The following is a 22,212-nucleotide window of genomic DNA, read 5'->3' as shown; positions in this document are numbered from 1 at the left end:
AAACTCCTGGACCCGGAACATAATTTTTACAATGAATACCTATTTTTTTGTGGTGCTAGAGATTGAACCAAATGGCTCGTGTAAGCTAGGAAAGTGTTAGACTACTGAGCCACACTCTGAGCACACAAGTAATACCTATGATTTTTTTAACATATGGAATTAAGTGATGATAAATATATTGATAACATGGGAAAAGTTGATAAATTCACAAAAACACAAGCAGTCTTTAGAAAGCAAATGTATTCTCCAGGCCTTATAGGGAATGCCTGTAATTCAAACACTTAAGCAGGATAAAACAAGAAGACCGAGGCTAGCCTGAGCTAACAGTGCAACTGTCTCAAAAAACACAAAGCAAAAAACAAACCCAAAACAAAGCAAAGCAAAGAAACTAAGGATACCAATATCAAACAAGTTTAGAAACATGGTTTGGGGTTCTGTGTTTAGGTTGATTAACAAACTGCCTATATATCAAGATGGCATGCTTTGGTATAGAAAAAAAAGTATAATTATGATGAAAATTTAATCATTTTAATCAGTGAGACCTAAATTTCTCTTATAATTTAATAATAATTTTAAGAGTAATATATTTATAAGTAGATATTTTTATTCTTATTTATTTTTTATTTCTAAAGATTTTATTAACTTTGATTTTTACATCATATTTCAAATGTCATGTTTAACAAACAGTATTCAAGAAGGGATTCACTATATACAATTACTGGCACATAGATGTTAGAACATAATTAAAATTAAGCTGAGGGTTTGTATATCATAGATTCATATCAATCTATGTAACATCATGTCTTTGGGCTGGGAGTTTGGCTTAATGGTAGAGTGCTCGCCTAGCATGCGCGAAGACCCAGGTTTGATTCCTCGGTACACATACATAGAAAAAAGTTAGAAGTGGTGCAGAGGCTCAAGTGGTAGAGCTTTAACCTTGAGAAAGTGCAAGGACAGTGCTCAGGCCCCGAGCTCAATCCCATGACTGGCATAAAAAAAAAGTAGATATTTTTAAATCAAGAAATTATGATGAACTAAAAATGTCTAGAACATATTGTACAAACTATTGATTCATATTCCAAAGACATAGTAATTAGGGAAAAGTAAAAAAAAAACACAGGAGAAATGTTTGAAAAAATGAAAAGAGTAAGTTCTTAAGTAGTCCAAATACAGATTAGCAAATTTCCCCCCTACCCCTGCTCACCCAAAAAAAAAAAGTGATAAATTACTTAAGGATCTCTGTTTTTCATTAGGGAATAACTATTTTAAGTAAAGAAACTTGAGCTTCTACCAGACCCAAAGGAACATAGGGTCAATGATTTCCCTCATTTGTAATAATTAGTACACATCTAGGACTCTGCTAGCAGATGATTACAATAGCGCAAAACCTAGATACATAAGGTCATATTGGATGAGACTAAATGAAAGGAACTCTAGGATATGGAAACAAGAGCTTTATCATGATTTCTGTTCTTAATGTACTATGTTATTTCTCTTCTCTTTATTTGCTCTTATGGTCAATCTCATATTGTTAACTGTATCCGATTGTGTTACCTGGTACATTGTATATATGTTTACTTGTTTATTTGAAATAGGAAAGGAAAGGGGGGAAAACAAAATGATTGGGAGGGAAATCAGGACAAAAACATGAGAAGGGGTATCAATGTATGAGAAATAATGCACCTATTACCTGACAAATGTAACTATAACTCTGACATTATCCTGACAATAAAAAAAGAAGAAACTTGGGCTTTTAATCATTCATGAAATAAAACTCAGACATTTGAATTTTAAAGTTAGTATGTAGTTCAAAAGTAAATCCTGGGCCAGGAATAGTGGTTCCTTCCCGATTGCAGTCTGAGGCTAACTCCAGAAAAATTAAGGTATTATTGAAAACTAAAAGTAAAAACGGTACAAGGCGGCTGGGAGTTTGGCCTAGTGGTTAAAGTGCTTGCCTAGCATGCATGAAGACCTGGGTTCGATTCCTTGGTACCACATGCATAGCAAAAAGCTGGAAGTGGTGCTAAGTCTCAAGTGGTAGAGCTGTAGCCTTGAGAAAGTCCAAGGACAGGGCTCAGGCCCTAAAGCCCAGGACTGGCAAAAAAAAAAATAGTACAAGGCTTAAATCTCACACACAAAAATTTAAAAAGCGAAATTAATGTCAAAGTGAGTCATGGACGTGAATGTCTTTATAGGAGACAAAAAACGAGCAATAGGCATTTTCACATGATCTAAACAAAGTACCTTTAGAAATATATAAACTATAGCTCTTATTCTCAGTAACATTTTAGTGCCTGACACAAAGCAATGGCTCATTATGAAACAATAACTAATTTGGCTTGCACAAAGAAAATTCAGTTTATTACAGGAAGAACTAGATTGAATGATCTTTTGCTGTCAATCACATCTGATGCAGACATCCAAGTGCAGAAGTCTGAGATATTACTTTGTATTCTCTGGTTATTTCTTAGCATTAAACGAAAAACTGACAGAAAGGTAAAATAATTCAAGAATACAATAATATAGAAAGTACTTGTCACAACTGGAATGTTTACAGAAGTTAAATCGCCTTTACAGAATTTAGATTAACAATTTTTATAACAGCAGAATAAAGATAAAGGAGATAACTTTAGTTAAAGCATAAACACTATTCAAGGAAGCAGAAGTAAAATAATATTAAAATAATATAATAAATTTAGTAGGTTCCATCAAAAAGCTCAAGAGGAGGCAAGTATTAGATTGTATGATACTTAAGAGTTAAAGAAACCCTCGCATATATTAATTACAGTGACAATAGGTGATGTATAAGAAAGATCTGGAGGTTGGAAAAATAGGACAAGATATATTAGTTATAGTATTTCTTAAATAAAAACACTTACAACTTTCATAATTGATTTTTCCCATGCTATTGATTTCTGTAACTGCTGAATGCACAGCGCTACCTGTGCAGCACTGCGAGCTTCTGATAATGCCCTTCTCCATACCCTGAGCCCTGGAGCAATATCCTCTTCAATTCTGCATTGAAATATAGAAAAATTAAGTAGGTCACGTCCATATTTATGGTTACTAGAATGTGAAACAATCATCACACTGAAAGCCAAGCAATGACAAAAACATGGAACAGCCAGTAAGTATAAAGTTTAAGCAACTAAATTTGATGTAATGCAGACTGTGGCTACGTGCCTCAAAGCTTAGTCACAACCAGGTAAATGTAAGATCACTTTGCAAGATTATCAATGCACATAACAAAAAAAAATGTTTTTACAAAGCACCATGCAAATAGCAGGATCCATATGGATCACAGACATACAAGAAGATACATAGATAACAGGCAATAGAAAATAGGCTCCAATTAGCAAAGAAGCACAATAATTTTTCAAGTTAATCTCAATAACCTACCCGTCACCATCACCACTAATGGATGGTGCAGGAGCAGGGACAGTAACTGTGCCCACATTATCCAGTTTGATCTGAATGGTGGTACTTAAGGGGCTCTTCAGATACCTTCTTTCAATGTTCCGCTCCAAATCAGCCAGCCTGGTTACAGCTATATCTAGGGGGTTGTCACTCTTCCGTTCTAGTGCATGTGCACTGTTTTCGTCTTCGCCAGAAATTTCTCCATCATGCTCCTTGCACAACTTAGTAAATGACTTATGTTCAAAATATACCAAGTCCTCCCTTTCTGATGCGGGCTCTGGACACATCCAACCCTATATATGAAGAGACTAACGTTATTAAGATTTCTCCTTAATATGCCAGATGTGTGAGTTACCTTTACTTAAAATACAGCAGCAGACACCGGCAGACCTCAAAGATCCCTACTAAAGCTTTAACCTTGTGTTTCCTAATAATACACTAAAACAAGAACAAAAGAGAGAGAGAGAAATAGTTGTAAGACAAGTTTGAAAAAGAACATTTATCAACTTTTGATGTTATAGCAGACATGATAAAAAATCAGCAAAGCATTCTAGAAAAATTTTAACTAGGATGGATATTAATTTATGGGATTAATTAGAAGGAAAAGTCTGTGGTCTATATCTGCCCTTTCTATTTTCACATCTTCCACCACTCTTCTTGAGGACTGACACAGTTTTCCTTCCAGTTAAGGGATTTGCATATGTGTTTACCTTCACCTGTGCACCTTTTCCCAGTACTTCACCTATAAAGCCCATTCATACTGCAACTGTCACGTTAAAATTCATTTTAGCGAGAAAGCATCCCAAGAAAAATTCTTTCCCACCTTCCTTTTGGTGGTATGTCCTTTACTGCAAGCTACCACTACAAATGCTCCAGAGCCTTTCTATGGATGCAGTTTTATACTAGCATGATTATTTATCTACTTATAAATTCCAGGAGGGCAGGGAGTGTGTCCGTTTCTCATCTGTTTACTTTCAACATAGAACAAATGGGAATAGATAGGTGTGTATATGTGTGTATATATATATATATATACATGTATATACTTATATATGTATGTATACATGGGATAAATTAATGATTATAACTTACCTTGATCCTTCAAAGACTCCTCAGTGCTTTAATAAAGTCCCAATTATTTTTGTTTTCTTTTTGGCATATGTTGTATTTTTTTAGCTGGTATGATACACCATTGAGCTATGATTCCTGCCCTGTTTTTCTTTGGCAATTTTTTAATGGGGTCTCTTTTCCTGATGGGGTACAAGCCTGATCTGTCTACGTTAGGGTTTCTTTTGTTGTTAGGGTCACAGACTTCAACCACTGTGCCCAGCTTGCCTTCTTTGAGATGGGAGTCTTGCGGACTTTCTGTCCTGGTTAGCTTCATGTCGTGATTCTCAGTGTCAACCCTCTCAATCTCAACCTTCTATATAGCTTGAGGTCACAGGCACATGCTACTGGACCCACTATGAGCCCAGCAGGATTTCATGTACTATTCTACCAGACTAGTGCCAACCCCCTGGATTTTAAGTGTGAGCCACAAGGGTTCAGATTGAAGTCCCATTTTTTTTTTGGGGGGGGGGTCAGTGGTGGGGCTTGACCTCCGAACCTGGGCACTGTCCCTGAGCTTTTCAGCTACCTTGAAAACGGCCACTTCAGGTTTTCTAGTGGTTAAATTGTGTTTAAGAGAGTGCCATGGTCTTTAGTGCCTGGGCTGGCTTTGAACTTCAGCCCTTAGATCTCAGCCTTCTGTTTAGCTAGGATTATAGGCATGAGCCACTGTGCCTGTCAAAGTCCCAGTCTTATAAGGGAATTCAAGTATGTCTTCTCATGTTCCCATTCACACATTCTATGACACAGTTAAATCCCATGACTTGCTAGTGTATAAGCATAATAAGCAAAGTCATTTGGTGTTCTGTTCATGAAGTTCCCATTTTCTATTATGGATTTCCCTGGTCTCTGTTAAACCTTTCTCATCCCCTTACCACCTAATCTTCTTCATGAACTCCTCCCTGATCTCTTCCATATCTCCACCAGAAATTGAGTATTATTTTCTAAAGCTCATGCATTATACAATCACCTTATTTTTATATGCCAAGCTTTCTGAACAGGAACTACAGTTTATCCAATTTCACAGTGTTCAAATGCACCTTAAATTAAAAATTGAATTAACTTTAAAAACTTAAATGTCTGGAGATAATTACTTTATTCATACATTAGGACCAAGTCTCATTATCTCAATAAAATATTTACATTTAGAAACCAAGGCTAGGAGACTCAAAGGAACATAGGCTCAATGGTTTCCCTCATTTATCATAATCAGTAGAGACCTTGGGCTTTCCTAGCAGAGATTTGCAATAGAGTAAAACCTAGACACATAAGGCCATACAGTATGACGCTAAATGAAAGGACCTCTAGGATATAAAAACAAAAGCCATATAATGAGTGATTCTTGTCCTTAATGTACTATGTTATCTCTCATCTCTTTTGCTGTCCCTTGGTTATCTCATATTGTTACGGTATTTCATCTTGTTATCTGATATATTGGATAAATGTGTATTTGGTTATTTGAAATTGGATAGGGAAGGGGGGAAAACAAGATGAGGGGTGGGGGTGGGGGGGAGGGAAATGGGGACCAAGACATGAGAAAGGGTATCAATGTATGTGAAGTAATGCACCTTCTATCTGATGAATATAATGTAACCCTTCTACTAATTACAATAAAAAATATATGAAAAAAAAAGAAACGAAGGCTAGGAAGCCAGACATAGTAGAACAGGAACTGAGGTGGGGGATTGTGAGTTTTAAGAGGCTAGCCTAGGCTACGTACTGAGACTTCATATAAGAAAGGAAAACAGGGATGAAGAGAAGAAGAGAGGGGTAAAGAAGAGACAAATTCAAAGGAGTTAGGTTGGAAAGGAAGGAAGGAGGCTGGGACTCAATGGTACCAAGTCCTTGCCTAGCAAGGCCTTGAGACATGGTGGTGGGTAGGGGAAAATTATGCATAGTAGACAGAAATGCATAGATCCACGACATGTCAAACTAATCTTCCTGCATTCTGAAAAGCATATACAATTTCTAAAGAAAGAGAATCCAAAACACATAGCATATCTTGATTTCTAGTTAACAGTAACAACAGTAGCAGCAACAACAAAAAAGACTAGATTAGAGAAATTTAGATGGGTGACAATAATATTAAAAATAGCAATTAACACAACTTCATTTCAGAAAAATGCATTAGTGGCAATGCCTTAAGGCATTCATTTGGTTTGTTCTGTCAGTACAATTATTAATAACTTGGTTGACTACTATAAATCTGAAAAGATTAAAACTAGGAAGGACATTTAATACTCTGGATGACAGAATCAAAACAAAAATAGTTCCATATGCTCAAAAGTATACCCAATGTAATAAATAAAAATACAACAATGAAAAATGCAAATTTTAGCTTTCAGAAGAAAATTAAAGAAATACATGTGATAGAACTGGAAAGTTCTTTAAAGGAGGCTCAAAGACTTTTTTTTATTGTCTTAATATATAGAGGGGTTACAGTTATATTTGCCAGATAGAAGGTACATTATTTCTCAAACACTGATACCCCTTTTCTCATGTTTTTGACCCCATTTCGCTCCCTTCCCCTCCTCCCCTCATTTTCCCCTACTATTTCAAATAAGCAAATAAACATATATTTAACAAAGACTTTTTAACCAGTCCTGGGGATTGAACTTGGAGCTTGAGCACTGTCCCTGAGCTTTTTTGCTGCTTGAGCCACAGCTTTACTTCCATTTTTTTTTATGGCTAATTATGATAAGAGTTTCACAGACTTTCCTACTTAGACTGGCTTTGAACTGTAATCCTCAGATCTTAGCCTCCCAAGTAGCTAGGTTTACAAGAGTGAGCCACTAGTGCCAGCTCAGGGTTTTTCCTTTTTCTTTTTCTTTTACCTTTTAAAAACTATACTCAATAAAGTGACACCATTAGTGGATATTTAAAGGTTGCACAGATTCTAATAGTGTCAAAAGAGGTACAACAATAAAATAAGCCATCTTTGTGCACAGTTAATAGTGGATTTTAAGTACACTGACCCTGAGTTACTCAGAAGAGAATCATAAACCTGGAAATTATTTCATAGGACTAATGGCTGGAGGAAATAATCAGTTTTTGAAAGAGAAAACTTAAAAAAACAAAACATAAGAGGAGCTGGGAGTAATTAAGACCTTGTGCAAATTCTCAAAAACAGAACCAAGGGTAGGAGCTCACAGATTTTCCTATAACATAAAAAGAAAATTTCAAAAAGTATCATCAATGTTAAAAATAGAAATGAATGCACTTAAGTAGACCAAGGCTCTTAAATATGCTATTACTATGGCTAATTTCCCAGGCTAATAATATAACTCTGTTTCCTTTCTTTTTTTTTCTTTTTTCTTTTCCTTTTTTTTTCCCCCCATTCATGGGAACTGAACTCAAAGCCTGAGCACTGTCTTTGAGCACCACATCGAGCTTTTTTCTATGTATGTGGTACCAAGGAATCGTGCATGCTAGGCAAGCACTCTTACCACTAGGCTAAATTCCCAGCCCCATTTCCTTTCTTAGGGAAAAACAAACAAAACAAAATAAAACAGAACTATCAAATCATCTATAATTGTTCAAACAATAAATTTTAGAATGGTTATTTTGAACATTTTTTCAACATTTTTCAACATTTTTTCAGTTGTTAGAATAATTTAAAATAGACTGAGGTGAGGGGCCGGGAGTTTGGCCTAGTGGTAGAGTGCCTGCCCAGCTTGCACGAAGACCCAGGTTCGATTCCTCAGTACCACATAGATAGAAAAAGGCTGGAAGTGGTGCTGTGGCTCAAGTGGCAGAGTGCTAGCCTTGAGAAAAGCCCAAGAACAGTGCTCAGGCCCTGAGCTCAAGCCCAGGACTGGCAAAAAAGAAAAAAAAGAAAAGAAATAGACTGAGGTGTAAGTAGTTCGTATCTTTAATGCTAGACATTCAGAAGGCTGAGGATCATAGCTCGAAGCCAATCAAGGTGGGGGTGGGGGTGGAAAGTCTGTGAAAAATTAACCAGCAAAAGGCCAGAAGTAGAGGTATGGCTTAAGAGGTAAGCCTCAATACTGGCACAAATAACTAAATTAATAAATATGAATAAAGAATAACTCATGAATACCTTTTTAACTGGAAGCCAAACCATCCTATCTGAACAACTGATTCTACTTATTTTACCTACTGAAAACACAGACAAGAACATTCACAGTATGAGGTCAACACACTCAAACTATGTCACTAAAAAACGGTTTCAGGGGCCGGGAGTTTGGCCTGGTGGTTAAAGTGCTTGCCTAGCATGCATGAACACCCGGGTTCGATTCCTCGGTACCACATACATAGAAAAAAGCCGGAAATGGTGCTGAGGCTCAAGTGGTAGAGTGCTAGCTTTGAGAAAGTCCAAGGACAGTGCTCAGGCCCTGAGCTCAAGCCCAGGACTGGCAAAAAAAAAAAAAAAAAAAAAAAAGGTTTCAGTTTCGTATTCCAACTGAAAGCATCTTTTTGGTTTGATTTTTGTTTTTGGCCATTCCTGAGGACTGAACTCTGGGTCTGCCAGCTACCCCTGAGCTTCTTTTGCTCAAAGCTAGCACTTTACCACTTGTGCCACAACACCATTTCTCGAAATAGAAGTTTATTTGAGATAAAGGTCTCACAGACTTTCCTGTCCAGGCTGGTTTCAAACCTTGATCCTCAGATCTCAGCCTCCTGAGTAGCTAGGATTACAGGGATGAGCCACTGGCTCCTGGCTTGAAAATATTTTTAAAACCTTGAAGCTCAGTTTGCCAACCTTTCAGTCAACCGAAACAGACAGCTTAAATGGAAAAGGTGGAGGAATGTGGAAACATTTCATTTAATTATCTGAGAAGAGAGTATAAAGACTATCAAAGGTGGAGGCAATAGCGTAGGCAAGGTATTACTACATTTAGAGGAAACCTTTCTACATTTCCTGAGGGCACATGTCTAATGACTGATCTCCAGTTATTATCCTTAATGTAAGAAGGTAGTGAAATGCATGACCTAAGAGATTAACAAGTATGTTAAAAATATGGATATTAGTTCTGGAAAACTGCATTTTTTAAGAACCTCAAAACCAATTACATAACCAAGTTTCATTTATTTAAATTATAATTATCTTGGAATGAGCATATGCTTATAGTATAGTGCTTCATTGTGGTATTTGAACAAATTTACCTCTTCCCTTGTATACCCATTCCTTCCCGCTTCACACATATTTCTTTTCTTTTCTTTTCTTTTTTTAGAATATTTTTTATTGTAATTAGTAAAAGGGTTACATGATATTTGCCAGATAGAAGGTGCATTAATTCACATACATTGATACCCTTTCACATGTCTTGGTACCCATTACCGTTCCCCCCACACCCCCCACCCGTCTTGGTTTTCCCCCCTTCCCTATCAAATTTCAAATAACCAAATACAAATAAATTCAATATATCAGATAACAAAGTGAGATACTATACCAATATGAGATAACCAAGGGACAGCAAAGGAGATGAGAGACAACATAGTACATTAAGGACAACAATCATTCATTATATGGCTTTTGTTTCAATATCCTGGAGATCCTTTCAATTAGTTTCACATTATATGTCCTTATGTATCAAGATTTTGCTCTATTGCAAATCTCTGCTAGTAGAGCCCAAGGTTTCTACTGATTATGACGAATGAGGGAAACCATTGAGCCTAAGTTCCTTTGAGTCTGGCTTACTTCACTTAATATGATTTGTTCTAAGTATTTCCATTTCCTAACAAATGGGGCGATGTCATTCTTTCTGACAGCAGCATAGAATTCCATTGTGTACAAATACCACAACTTTCACACATATTTCTATGTAACAAACTTCAATCCTCCTTGCCCCTCAGTATCTCCTCCTTCCTCTTCCCACTCATAAAGCCGAATTTCAATTATTGGATAGAATAGAATTACACAAGGTTCTCATTCCAAATACAATATTGAATTACATGAGCCTAAGTTTCCTAATGCTTTGCAGGTACTTCTTGCCTTTTATGCTTCTTTATTGTCCATTCATTTCCTCTCACAAATCTCTTTTTAAAAACTGAGAAGTCATTTATACCATCTTTTAGAACCGAAATTCTTACACAGACGCTATCCTTGTGTCTAGCTGCTAGAAACCAGTGCTGCTCATTGTTTGTGACAGGCAAATACCTATCAGAAAAGATGAATATATACTTTACAAATATATTAGCATTACGACACATTTGAAAGTCTATCTATACACATAGCCTCCAAATTTAAAGCATATAGAGTAAAAGTCGGACATATAACATGGCTTCTATACAAGGGACTTCCTGATTCTATATGAAATACTATAATGGGAGTTTGAGTAAGATTTATCCCAAAGGGGGTGGGGCATCCTGATAGCTTAGTCCCGTAGTCCCATCTACATAGGAGGTGAAGGTGGAGAGGATTTTGGTTTGAGCTCATTCCCTCATGGGTTAGGAAGATCCCATCTCAAGCAACAATGATGGGCGTGGTGTCATTCATCGTAGCTATGTAGGAGGTAGTAAGTAGGAGAGCATGGTCTAAGGCTGGTGCTCGGCACAAATACGAGATCTTACTTAAAAAACAACAGCAAGCAAAAGAAAGAGGGATGAGTGTGTGGCTCAAGTGGTGAAGCATCTTTCTAACAAGTGTGAGGTCCTAAGTCAAACCCCAGTACTACCACCCTAGAAAGATTTAGATTATCTCAATAGTTATCATGATTAAATTATAAAATTTTGCTATTGATAAAGAACTTGATACCAGAAGCAAGATTTGTGATTACCACTAAGTAGCTGCAAGTCATAGTTAAAACAACATGGACTCTCGAGTTAAACTGGCTTGGTTTGATTCACTTATTTGACTATTAGCAGGTTACTTACTCACTCTTTGGTTTCTTACCTGCGAGAAAGGAATTTCACTCAGCATTGTATGAAGAATTAAATGAGATAAAGTGAAAACACTTATTGCAGTAACATGGATTTCTCAGGCATATAATAAGAATTTATTACCTTCCATTACCCTAAAAACAGGTTTTATTTCAAGTCAGCTTTACCTTCACTTGCAAACTTGCTGATGCAACTCTCCTTTCTAGGTCTTCTACCTGTTGCAGGACATTCAAATCCATCTCCATTGCTTGCTCTTCCACTGACCAGTTTTCCACAATATCCCGAGTCACCTGGTTCTCTTCATTTTCATTTAATTCAATAATAGCAACTATATTTGAAAAGAGATTAATTTTTCAGTCTATTAAATTTTCCCATTCCCCTTTGGTGATTTCTTCTAGAAAATGAATAAAATTGCAGGGATACCACAGACACCTAACTTAACATACACGTGGTCTCATGCTTCCTCTTAATGTAAAAAGTCTTATAGATACGAGACAATGTGTGTGCAGGTGCTAAAAAATTTAAAAATCAATTTAAGAAATGTAAATAGTTATTCTTTTGTAAATAAAATAGGAAAAAAACAAAATAAATTAAGAAGCCATCTTTAAATCTATTTAAGGATAAAAAATTCTCATAATTGAGTAAGAGAACAGAAATCTTTTTAGGTACATACCATCTTTATTCTTGAGACATGCTTGAGTAATATAATCCAAATGCTTCTGAATCTGTTTTTGTAATGCCTTTTCTCTTATTCCTCTAAGATGCAGGACTTTGAGCAAAGTTTTTAGATCTTCTGGGTCAATAATTCTCCACCAACCAAATTGCATTTCTAAGTCAAGATAAATATGCAGATCTTTTACAAATATTTTGAATAGGAAATAACGGTAAAAAGTAAACCTAAGGATTTGTTATGTACCTATAAGAACCATCATGTATAATACAGGAATGCATAATAATGAAATAGTGTAAGTGGCATGAGTCCTCCCAATGCACTTACCTTCTGGAATGGGTTTTGGACTAGGAAAATCTACTGGTTTTGCTACTTCAAGAGCTGCTGGTTGAGCTGAAGAAGGCTTTTCATTCAACGGTACTGGAGATTCACTTTTACTTGATGCAACACTGGAAGTCAAGAATGAATTACCATTTCCTTCTGATAATCCCAACCCTGGTCCCAGATTAGGCAAAGGTGATGTAAATGGAATATTGGAGGTAAGTACTCCAGCTGGCCACCCACAAAACTGAAGTCCCATCATGGACACTCCACTTTTCATCTGTGAAAACAAAAGTATGAAAAAGTAGATTACTCTGAGGAGTTAGGAATAGCATTATCTGAAACTGTTTCAAATTCTGAATTTTTTTCATTTATCATAATCAGCAACATACTGTCAAAATCCATGTTCTTATTTATTCCCTCAAGTAATCTTGCAGCAGCAATAAGTTTGAAAATGTGCTTAACAAAGACAAGAGAGAATTTAAAAGTCAGTAGTTCTGATGAAGTTTGGTGACAGAAATTCTGGCAGTTTTCAGACTGTGGCAGGGGTATTATATATATTCAAACAAGTCCTTGAGTGAAAACCTTCAAGAAATGAAAGAGTAAATAAAGCATTGTCACACTGACTTTCAGACAGTGATACAAACCTGTAAAGGTGATAAAGCAAATGGATTCTGAGAAGATGCCCCAAGTAGAGGAGCAGGGGCAGGTGAAGGTGACTTCGATGGTGGCTGGGACTGAGGAATCACCATAGACACACTTGACATCTCCGCATGGGTAAGGGATGTGTCATCACAAGGTGTTCTTGGCAAAAGGCTAAACCATTGTCTATTTTTTTCAGTCAGTGTTTTTAACAACTGGTCATTGGGGAGGGGACTGTAGAATTTCCCTGAACTACTTGAACCAGTGTTAAATAGATTGGAGTCTGTCTTTTCCATGTTGCTTTGTGTTGCTGAGGATGGAATGCTGCTCAGTGAGTGTTTCCCACTGTTCTGATAAGATAATGTGCATCCATTAGCACTAGCATTTGGTTTGGGGGTCAAAATGTCTGACTCAGGAGGCATTTTAGCTACTTCCAAAAGCTTGCTTAATTTGGAGAAAGAACCAGGCTTCTGAAGAAACAAATTTGTGTTGTCTTTTTCTTTAAGATCTTCCTTTTGCTTATGGTGATCTATATTTGAGCAACTGGAAGTATCCACAGGAGTCTCAAACCTTTCTTCTTTAATTTGTATACTTTCTGCCTTTTTAAGCTTTTCTTTTTCCTTTGCAATTTCTTCCAATCCTACAAAATCAGAAAGTATTATGTAAACATCAAATCAATATGCTGAATTTTAACACTTATCAAAGCATATTTAAATAAACCAATATATTTTCAAATGTTACTCATATTTTCTTTCTCTACAGTTCATTTTTCAATTATTGAAAAATTAGTGCACATTCACTATTAAAAAATTAAATTAAAAAATACTGAAAGCCTTACCTCAGAGTAAAATTACTATTAATAGTTTTTGTATAACACTTTCAGTAGTTTATGTTCTAGTCTATATAATTTTACAAAAGAATCTTTGTATAACTACCTGTGAAGTGTCAATAAATGAATGTAAATCAGTATTTATATAACTAAGCATATAACTATATCATCAGTTTTAATAGCTACAGAGAACTCAGTGAACTACATCATAATTTAAATAATTTCTTTTAGTGAATAAAGATTATGAAGCTCAACAATCCACTATTATTAACAATTCAGTCAATCATAACTGACTTGTATACATTTTTAGATTTCTTTTTGAGATAAATTTCTAAAAATCTTTATTGAATACTAAGAAATATACTTGAAACATATTGCAAACTGTCTAGATTAACATTTACTCAGATAAGAATCACATGAAAACACCTATTGATTTATCAGTATTTTTGTCTGTCAATATCCAGGAGGTAAAAATCTGAATTGCATTATTTCTGATCACTAGTAGGCTGAACAGATTTCACTGGTTTCTTGGTATTTCTTTCTTTGTCTCTCTTTTCTTTTTTTTTTTTTGTGGGAGGAGTGGAGGGTGGTCATGAGGCTTGAACTAAGGGTCTAAGTGCTGTTCCTGAGCTCTTTGGCTCAAGGTTAGCCCTCTATTACTCTATCACTTTGAACCACAGAGCTGGTCCTTGTTTTCTTTCTGGTAGTTAATTGTAGATAAGACTCACAGGGTCAGGAGTTTAGTCTAGTGGTAGTGTGTCTGGCTAGCACATATGAAGACCCAGGTTTGATTCCTCAGTACCACATACATAAAAAAAGCCAGAAGTGGTTTTGCAGCTCAAGTGGTAGAATTCTATCCTTGAGAAAGCCCAAGGACAGTGCTCAGGTCCTGAGTTCAAAGCCAGGACTGGCCACAAAAAAAAGGGGACACTCAGCAACTTTTGTGCCCAGGTTGGCTTTGAACTGTGATCTTCAGATCTCAGCCTCCTGAATAGCTAGAATTACAGGTGTGAGCCACTGGTGCTCAGCTGAGAAATATTTCATAAATGATTAATAAAAGAAGAAACTCAATTTTCAATAATATACCTAGAGAATTTTCTGTCAAAATATTAACTATAGGGGCCGGGAGTTTAGCCTAGTGGTAGAGTGCCTGACTAGCATGCACAAAGGCCCGGGTTTGATCCCTCAGTACCACATACATAAAAAAAAGCTGGAAGTGGTGCTGTGGCTCAAGTGGTAGAGTTCTAGCCTTGAAAAAGCCTATGTACAGTGCTCCGGCCTTGAGTTCAAGCCCCACAACTGGCAAAAAAAAAAAAGAAGAAAACAGAGAGAGAGAGACAGAGAGAGAGAGAGAGAGAGAGAGGCAGAGAGAGAGAGACAGAGAGAGAGAGAGAGGGAGAGAGGAGCCAAACAAGGGTCAGAGACCTCGAGTTCAAGCATCAATGCCAACCAAAAAATAATTACAAAATAAAAAATATTAACTATACTTTTTGTCTATCTGTACAATAGTTTTATTGTGAGTATATCATAATTTAGCTAATATTTAAAAATAAAAGTTCTCATATCCTTCTCTTGAAACTAGCTTCTAGTTGAAATTCATCTTACAGGTCAGACTTACTTTCAACCAACACAGAATAATGAAGACTAATTTTAACCTCTTCATTAAATAAAAACACGGAAAAAAATTGTATGATTTGACCGTCTACAACTGGATACAACAAGAGAAATTCAGCATTTCTGTGCTGAATTGTTCCACTTATGCCTTGGAGAGTGTCCAGATTATAGCCCAGGGAGCCTGTTAGACTGCCTGATGAGAAGGAACTGAGTCTAGGGAGGCCAAAGTGACAAGAGTACTCAGGAGATGAGAGCTGCACAGGAGAGAGCTCTGGAACCTTGCATAACAACTCTGTGGAAGAATGCCTTGAGCATTCATTGAAAGTGTATCAGAATGCATGCGTGACGAACCTACGTGAGACCTGGGGAGAAAACTCGTCTCACAATTAGTGTGTTAGGTGTCCACATTGGCTGGGACAGTGCCTGTTCCTAGCAACTGGAGTAAGAAATTTCAAGACTATGAAGGCAATAGGCATAACACTCAGAATAACTGGCTTCATTCCCATGGTATAATTATCCCTAGACAGCTCTACCCTAGTTCTGCTAACAAACTGAAATTAACTCTTAAAGTTTAAGAGTATTTATGAGTATCAAAATATATGTAGTACCCAAGGATGTAAAATCTACAACGTTTGGCACCCAACAAAATTTCTAAGCAAACAAATATAATTTGAAACCTGACATGTAATTTGAGAAATTAAACAATCATAGCTGATTCACTGAGAAGACTGAAAAAAGAATATTAAATTAGAAAGGCTAATGGCTGAAAAATTTCTGAGTTTGTTGGAAATTATAATCCCACAGATCCAAGAAATCTGAATCCACTCAAAATCAATAGTAGGAAAGAATCTTAAAAGCATCCAGGAAACAATAAGAAGTACTGGGCATTCTCATATTTGTTCAGAGAAGACCGCCACATTTTATCCTTTCCTATGTGACAATGGTCACAGATAAGAACTTTCTTTTTTGTGCCCAAAATAAAAAGAAGGAAGGAACATAGGAAGAAAAGGATTGGGAGTCGAGAGTTCTAGCATTTTCCCTTGGATCAATAAATGTTTAAGGGATTGCCTAATTTTCAAGTATGGTTCTATCCCCAAATTGAAAATATCAGCCAGGATTGGAAAAGTTAGATTATGAAGTGATTCAAGGCTTGGAGAGGAATGGTGGAGCCATTAGAAGTTTAGATGGAGAAAAGAATTTTAGGTTTTACCTTGCAATCATGGGAAATCCCCCAGCCTACTGACTGTTTAGTACTCAGGAATAGAGACAAAGGGTATTTGGTATATCATCCAAACTCTTGAAGTGGCAGAAATATTCAGCTGTCATATCTACTTGCTTTTTTGTTAAATATTGGGTCTTTAAAGTTTTTTTATTAAAAATTTAAAAACACTGATTTATAAATTTTAGTATAACCATCTATGTGATTAACCAATCCTCTCAATGATCTTTCCTTTGAGATGAGATCTTGCTGGGCTACCCAGGTTAGCCTCAAACGAGACAACCTCCTACTGCAGCTTTCTGTGTGCTGGGATCATGAGTATTCACCATCATTCCTGGGTATTATGCTTTATATAGCTTTGGGGTTCCTGAAGTACCTACAAATGCCAAGCACTGTGCTGAAAGAAGGTTTAGGCCCTGTATACCACCAGAGATCGAAAGCTGCAGCCCCAAATTTGTAATCACTGATATACATCTGTGGCTTCTTCCAAATGACAACGTTTAGAAATGCCCATGAAGTTCTAAAAGAGTTCCACCTGAGAATGCTCACTGAACACATAAACATAAGATGTACTTTGAGGCTAGGAATTTGGTATAGTGGTAGAGTTATTGCCTAGCATGCACGGAGACCTGGGTTCCATTCCTACGTACCACATATACAGAAAAAGCCAGAAGTGGTGCTGTGGCTCAAGTGTTAGAGCTCTAACCTTGAGAAAGCCCAAGGACAGTGCTCAGGCCCTAAGTTTGAAGACCAGGACTAGCAACAACAACAAAAAGATGTACTTTATGTAGAGCACTGGTGGCTCACACCTGTAATCCTAGCTACTGTACAAGAGGCTGAGATCTGAGGATTACAGTTTAAAGGCAGCCCAGACACTAAAGGCTGTGAGACTCTTTCTTATCTCCAATTAACCACCAGAAAACCAGAAGTGGTACAGTGGCTCAAGTGGTAGAGCAGTAGCCTTGAGCTGAAAAGTTCAGGGACAGCACCCAGGCCCAGAGTTTAAGCCCCAGGAACACGAAAACAAACCAACAAACAAAAACAAAACAAAAAAAATGGAAAGGAAGCCCCCCAAAGTAATATTTGTAGGTGAAATATCACAAAATATAGGAAGAGATTTGAAGGGTTAGGAGATAAAAAAGAAATTATTTATAACTTTAAACACAAGCAAGCTTTTAAAGTAGATAAGGAGGCGGGGAGTTTGGCCTAGTGGTAGAGTGCTTGCTTAGCATGCACCAAGACCCAAGTTCGATTCCTCTGTCCTACATAATTGGAAAAACTGGAAGTGATGCTGAAGCTCAAGTGGTAGAATTATGGCCTTGAGAAAGTCCATGACTCAGGCCCTGAGCTCAAACCAGGACTGGCTAAATAAATAAATAAATAAATAAAGTGGATAAGAAATATCAATAGGATTTTGGTTGAATCAAGGGGTGTGTCAGGATGCTTGCTCAATGTGACTAAGTATAAGACCCATATTTAAAAAGCTTTGATGACTAGAAAGAGCTACGAATTGTAAGACAAGTAAAGATCTTTAATTAAGAAAAAGAGTAACTTATGGATGATGGCAGAAAGAGTGGCAGAATAAAAACCAAGGAGATATTTATCACTGAAAGGGGTTCAAGGTTTTAGGATGTTTACTCATGAAAGCAGCAGGGTTTAAATAACAGAAGATCTTATTTACCACTGAACTTTGTAATAGATGAGCAGGTCTTACCTTCACCACTTTCCATGCCTTCCACAAATATCCCCCCACACTGGGGAAGAATCCAGTATCGGCGCCTGTATCGATCCTGACCGAACATCATTGAACGCAAAGAATGAGAAGCATCAAAAAGCTTTCTTCTGTACTGATTCTGTTGCTGTTAAAAAAAGCAGGTGTATAATTACCTTATGGATGCTATGTATTATATAAATCAATATATATATTTATACTGTTTAGAATGATAAAATTTACTTATGAAAAAGACTATCCAAAATGCCAAATATTATATGCTTGACTGCAGTAACATTTATGAAGACATATTATTTTTAGGATTGCTGGGATTTTTGCAAGCATAAATGGAAAGGTTTGGCTTTATTTTTATCAAGTACTTTCTAGTAAAACATGCCATAAACATATAAAACATGATCTTATATTTGCGATCAAGTATTTTAGTTGATATGGATATATAATCTATCATATATAATCAATAATATATAATCTCTATTTTGCCTAATTTTTTTCTGCACCAATACCATGACTTGAACTCAAGGCCTTGAGCATCACTTAGCTTTCTTGCTCAGGGCTGGTGCTCTAGCCCTTGATCCATGTCTCTAGTCCAACATTTTTGCTGGTTAATTGAAGATGGACTTTTCTGCATAGGGTGGCTTCAAATTGTGACCCTCTAGGACTAAGCATCTGGAGTGGCTAGGACAACAGGCAGAGACCACTAGAGCTCAGCCTAGATATGCCTATTTTTACATGCATGCTGTCAATTTAGGCAATAATGTCAACATTTTAAGAGAGAACGCTGATTAAACCATTCATATGATATCCATGCATTTCACGATAATATTGGACACTTATTTTTCTTACAAAAAGGATTATCAGGTGGGGAGTTTGGCCTAGTGGTAGAGTGCTTGTCTAGCATGCATGAATACCTAGGTTCGATTCCTCAGTCCCACATACATAGAAAAAAGCCAGAAGTGGTGCTATGGATCAGGTGGTAGAGCTCTAATCTTGAGAAAGCTCAAGGACAGAGCCCAGGCCCTGAAACCAGGCCCAGCATTGGCAAAAAAACCCCCCAAAATATTATCTTAAATTTCACTAATGCTACTGTAATTTAGTTCTTGATGATAAATACATAGTGTATAAATCTATAAAACATGAAACTTCAAACATCCAAATGTAAAATAAAACTTCTCATACTGAAAGTAATACTATGAAACTCAGTTATGTATTTTGAAAGATTAATTCCAAGAAATAAATTCATGCTTTTACTGATAGTCTGTATCTATTTAAAGAGACAAAGAAGACAATAAAAAATTATCTTCAAAGATTCTGATTAGATTCAGTATCATGGCTGAAGAGGCTTTTTAAAAGCTGGATTTAAACTTTTAAGTTCTGTGAACATAATTGCAGAGTTCTTCAAACTTCTTACAAGAAGCTTGCTTTACCTAGGAGTTAGAAAAATGAATCCCATTTGATGTAGATTTTTAAAACACTCTATATAAACCTTATTCTTAAAAGTGCTTACTTTACTCAGTTTTTCAATCTGTTTTTCTAGTTCTTCCACACTTGCTGCTTGGTCACCTTCATCCTAAACATAACAAAATAAAGTATTATGTATCTGTTTTTAGGTTTTATTTATTCAGTGTGTTTAATGAGGAGGATTGAACCCAGGACCTCTGACAAGCTGGAACTACACACCTAGTCCACCCTCACAGGCTGTTCTATGATTAGGAGAGTCTTTCCATTTGTGGAAGGAATGAAGAATGAGGAGAAAAGACTATCATCTTTGTGACAAAGGGCTATGACTTGGTTCAGGATGTGTCTTCTTATGTAGAGGTTCTAGCAGGGAAGTGCAGCTATCACACCCTCAGTTGAAGACCAGTCCCCAGTCAGGGAAGGTTGGACTCTTTCCTGGGCATGCAGCTTTATGAGGGATACATGGAACAATAAGGGAGGAAGAGGACGCCTGCCTTGCCAGTCACAGGGATGGAACCAACTCTGCTGATCAATGGGGTGACAGCCAGTGTAGCCAGGCTAACCTCACATCCAAGGGAGGTATCTCCTAATTAAAAGGGATTATGTGGGTCCTAATGGAAAATATTTCTACAGTTAATCCTGTAAGGAATAACTATTGTACTGACAAGTCCATTATAAGTAAGTCATAATTACCCTATTTTTTAAATTCATATGTGCCTACCTTATCAATCAGATACATTAAGTAGTTGAAATTTTATTTAGGAATTTAAAAAATATATCTGCTAATCTATATTACACAGAATGACTGCTATCATCTAAAGGGAAAAACTTATACAAACAAACAACATCAACAACAGCAACCACAACAACAACGAAGACACCCAGGGTCTCACTCTGTATGTAGCCCAGACTGGCTATTCATGATCTCTGGTTCAACCCGGTTGACCTTCTAGGAGAGCACCACCATTCTTAGCTGAAGGAAATATCAGTTTGGCCTCTCAAATCCCCAAATATTTGCTGTTTCAATAAAGTTTAGCTTGCTTCCTCACATTAGGGAAAAACTAAACATCTGCAGTAAATTTATAATTTATCTCTTTAGATATACATTAAAAAGTAAAATATAACCAGGCATGGTGGCTCACACCTGTAATCCTAGCTACTCAGGAGGCTGAGATATGAGGATCAAGGTTCAAAGCCAGCCTGGGCACTAAAGAATATGAGACTCTTATCTCGGATTAATCACTAGAAAATGGGAAGTGGGGCTGTGGCTCAAGGGGTAGGCTGGTAGCCTTGAGCTGAGGAGCTCAGGGACAGTGCCCAGGTCCAGAGTTCAAGCCCCATGATCCACCAAAAAAAATATATGATTTTAAATGATCCATTTCCTCAAAGAAACATGGATAAGAATTTAAAATGACTGTCTTTAACTTAAAAAAAGAGAAACTGAGCCCCAAGCCTCTAATTAGCTTCCTTCACAGACAACATTATACATATGTAAATTGCTGCTGGGCAGCCAGTCCATCCTGTGTGACTCAATGAGAAAAACCTTTAGAAGTATGCACCTGATTTCCTCTGGACTTCACCCCATACATTCCTGGATAATTGCTTTCTTTCCTTTTGTGTAATAATTCCTAGCTATAAGCCCAAGTGAATACTGAGTTCTGTGAATCATCCAAATAAATCACTGAACCTACAGGAGGACTGAGAAGTGCAACTAAACACAGGAATTTCCTGCCTCTCTGCCTCTTCTTTCTAGAACAATGAACTTTTAGGACTCCAACAAGAATGTACTAGAAAGTATTCCTCCAGTTCCATTTTGTCCATGTCATACCTAAAGCTGTCATCTACGCACTGACAGTGAGTGCTTTGATCTGTATTTTCAAGACTAAACTCTTCCTCAGGATTCAGGTTATAAATGGAACCAACTATGCAACCTTTACCTAGTTACTTCAAACTCAACATGTCTAAGATAAACCTGCTGACATTTCCTGTCTTCCGTTATCTGTCCTCCAGTCATCTATGTACCATGTGCCTAACTTCCCCATTTAGAAGAAACAAGAACATGCAGTCTCCCAGAGCAGACAGCTATCAGGCAGTTCTGCCCCTCACCCACCTACACACTGTCCATCCTCAGCATTCCTCATTCTTCCCCTAAATACTTGAGTCCTTTCCTGCTTCACTGCTCTTTTTTCAGATCCCTCACAACTCAGCTAAACTCTTACAGTACTTTATGGCTAATCTTTGCACCTCTGAACTTGTCTTACTCTATTTTTAATCCCCATAAAGACGCCAAAATGAAACATTTAAAAATCAAATCAGTTATAAGTTTTTGAGACTCTTCACTGAATTGATTAAATTCATTGTGG

The 22,212-nt window shown here is 36.8% G+C and overlaps 1 protein-coding gene across 5 annotated transcripts in view; it reads right to left on the bottom strand.

The window, feature by feature from the left end:
- Baz2b (bromodomain adjacent to zinc finger domain 2B) overlaps positions 1-22,212 on the bottom strand; it is a 123,782-nt gene that overhangs the window by 8,428 nt on the left and 93,142 nt on the right. For 3 of the 5 annotated variants that reach the window (XM_090342775.1, XM_090342777.1, XM_090342778.1), the window contains 8 exons: positions 19,899-19,961; positions 18,377-18,521; positions 13,006-13,640; positions 12,365-12,638; positions 12,041-12,196; positions 11,535-11,695; positions 3,505-3,710; positions 2,880-3,015 (listed from right to left, as the gene is read on the bottom strand). In XM_090342775.1, the coding sequence (XP_090198901.1) occupies positions 2,880-3,015; positions 3,505-3,710; positions 11,535-11,695; positions 12,041-12,196; positions 12,365-12,638; positions 13,006-13,640; positions 18,377-18,521; positions 19,899-19,961 (1,776 nt within the window). Of the gene's footprint in view, positions 1-2,879; positions 3,016-3,399; positions 3,711-11,534; positions 11,696-12,040; positions 12,197-12,364; positions 12,639-13,005; positions 13,641-18,376; positions 18,522-19,898; positions 19,962-22,212 lie in introns of all 5 variants that reach the window. The other 2 variants (XM_090342773.1, XM_090342776.1) reach the window with 1 other exon arrangement.

Source organism: Megascapheus bottae, chromosome 12 (genome assembly GCF_031878675.1).
Source record: "Megascapheus bottae isolate mThoBot1 chromosome 12, mThoBot2.hap1, whole genome shotgun sequence".
NCBI lineage: Eukaryota > Metazoa > Chordata > Mammalia > Rodentia > Geomyidae > Megascapheus > Megascapheus bottae.
The sequence above is the reverse complement of the archived record's forward strand: the minus strand, read 5'-3'. Positions and strand labels throughout refer to the sequence as shown.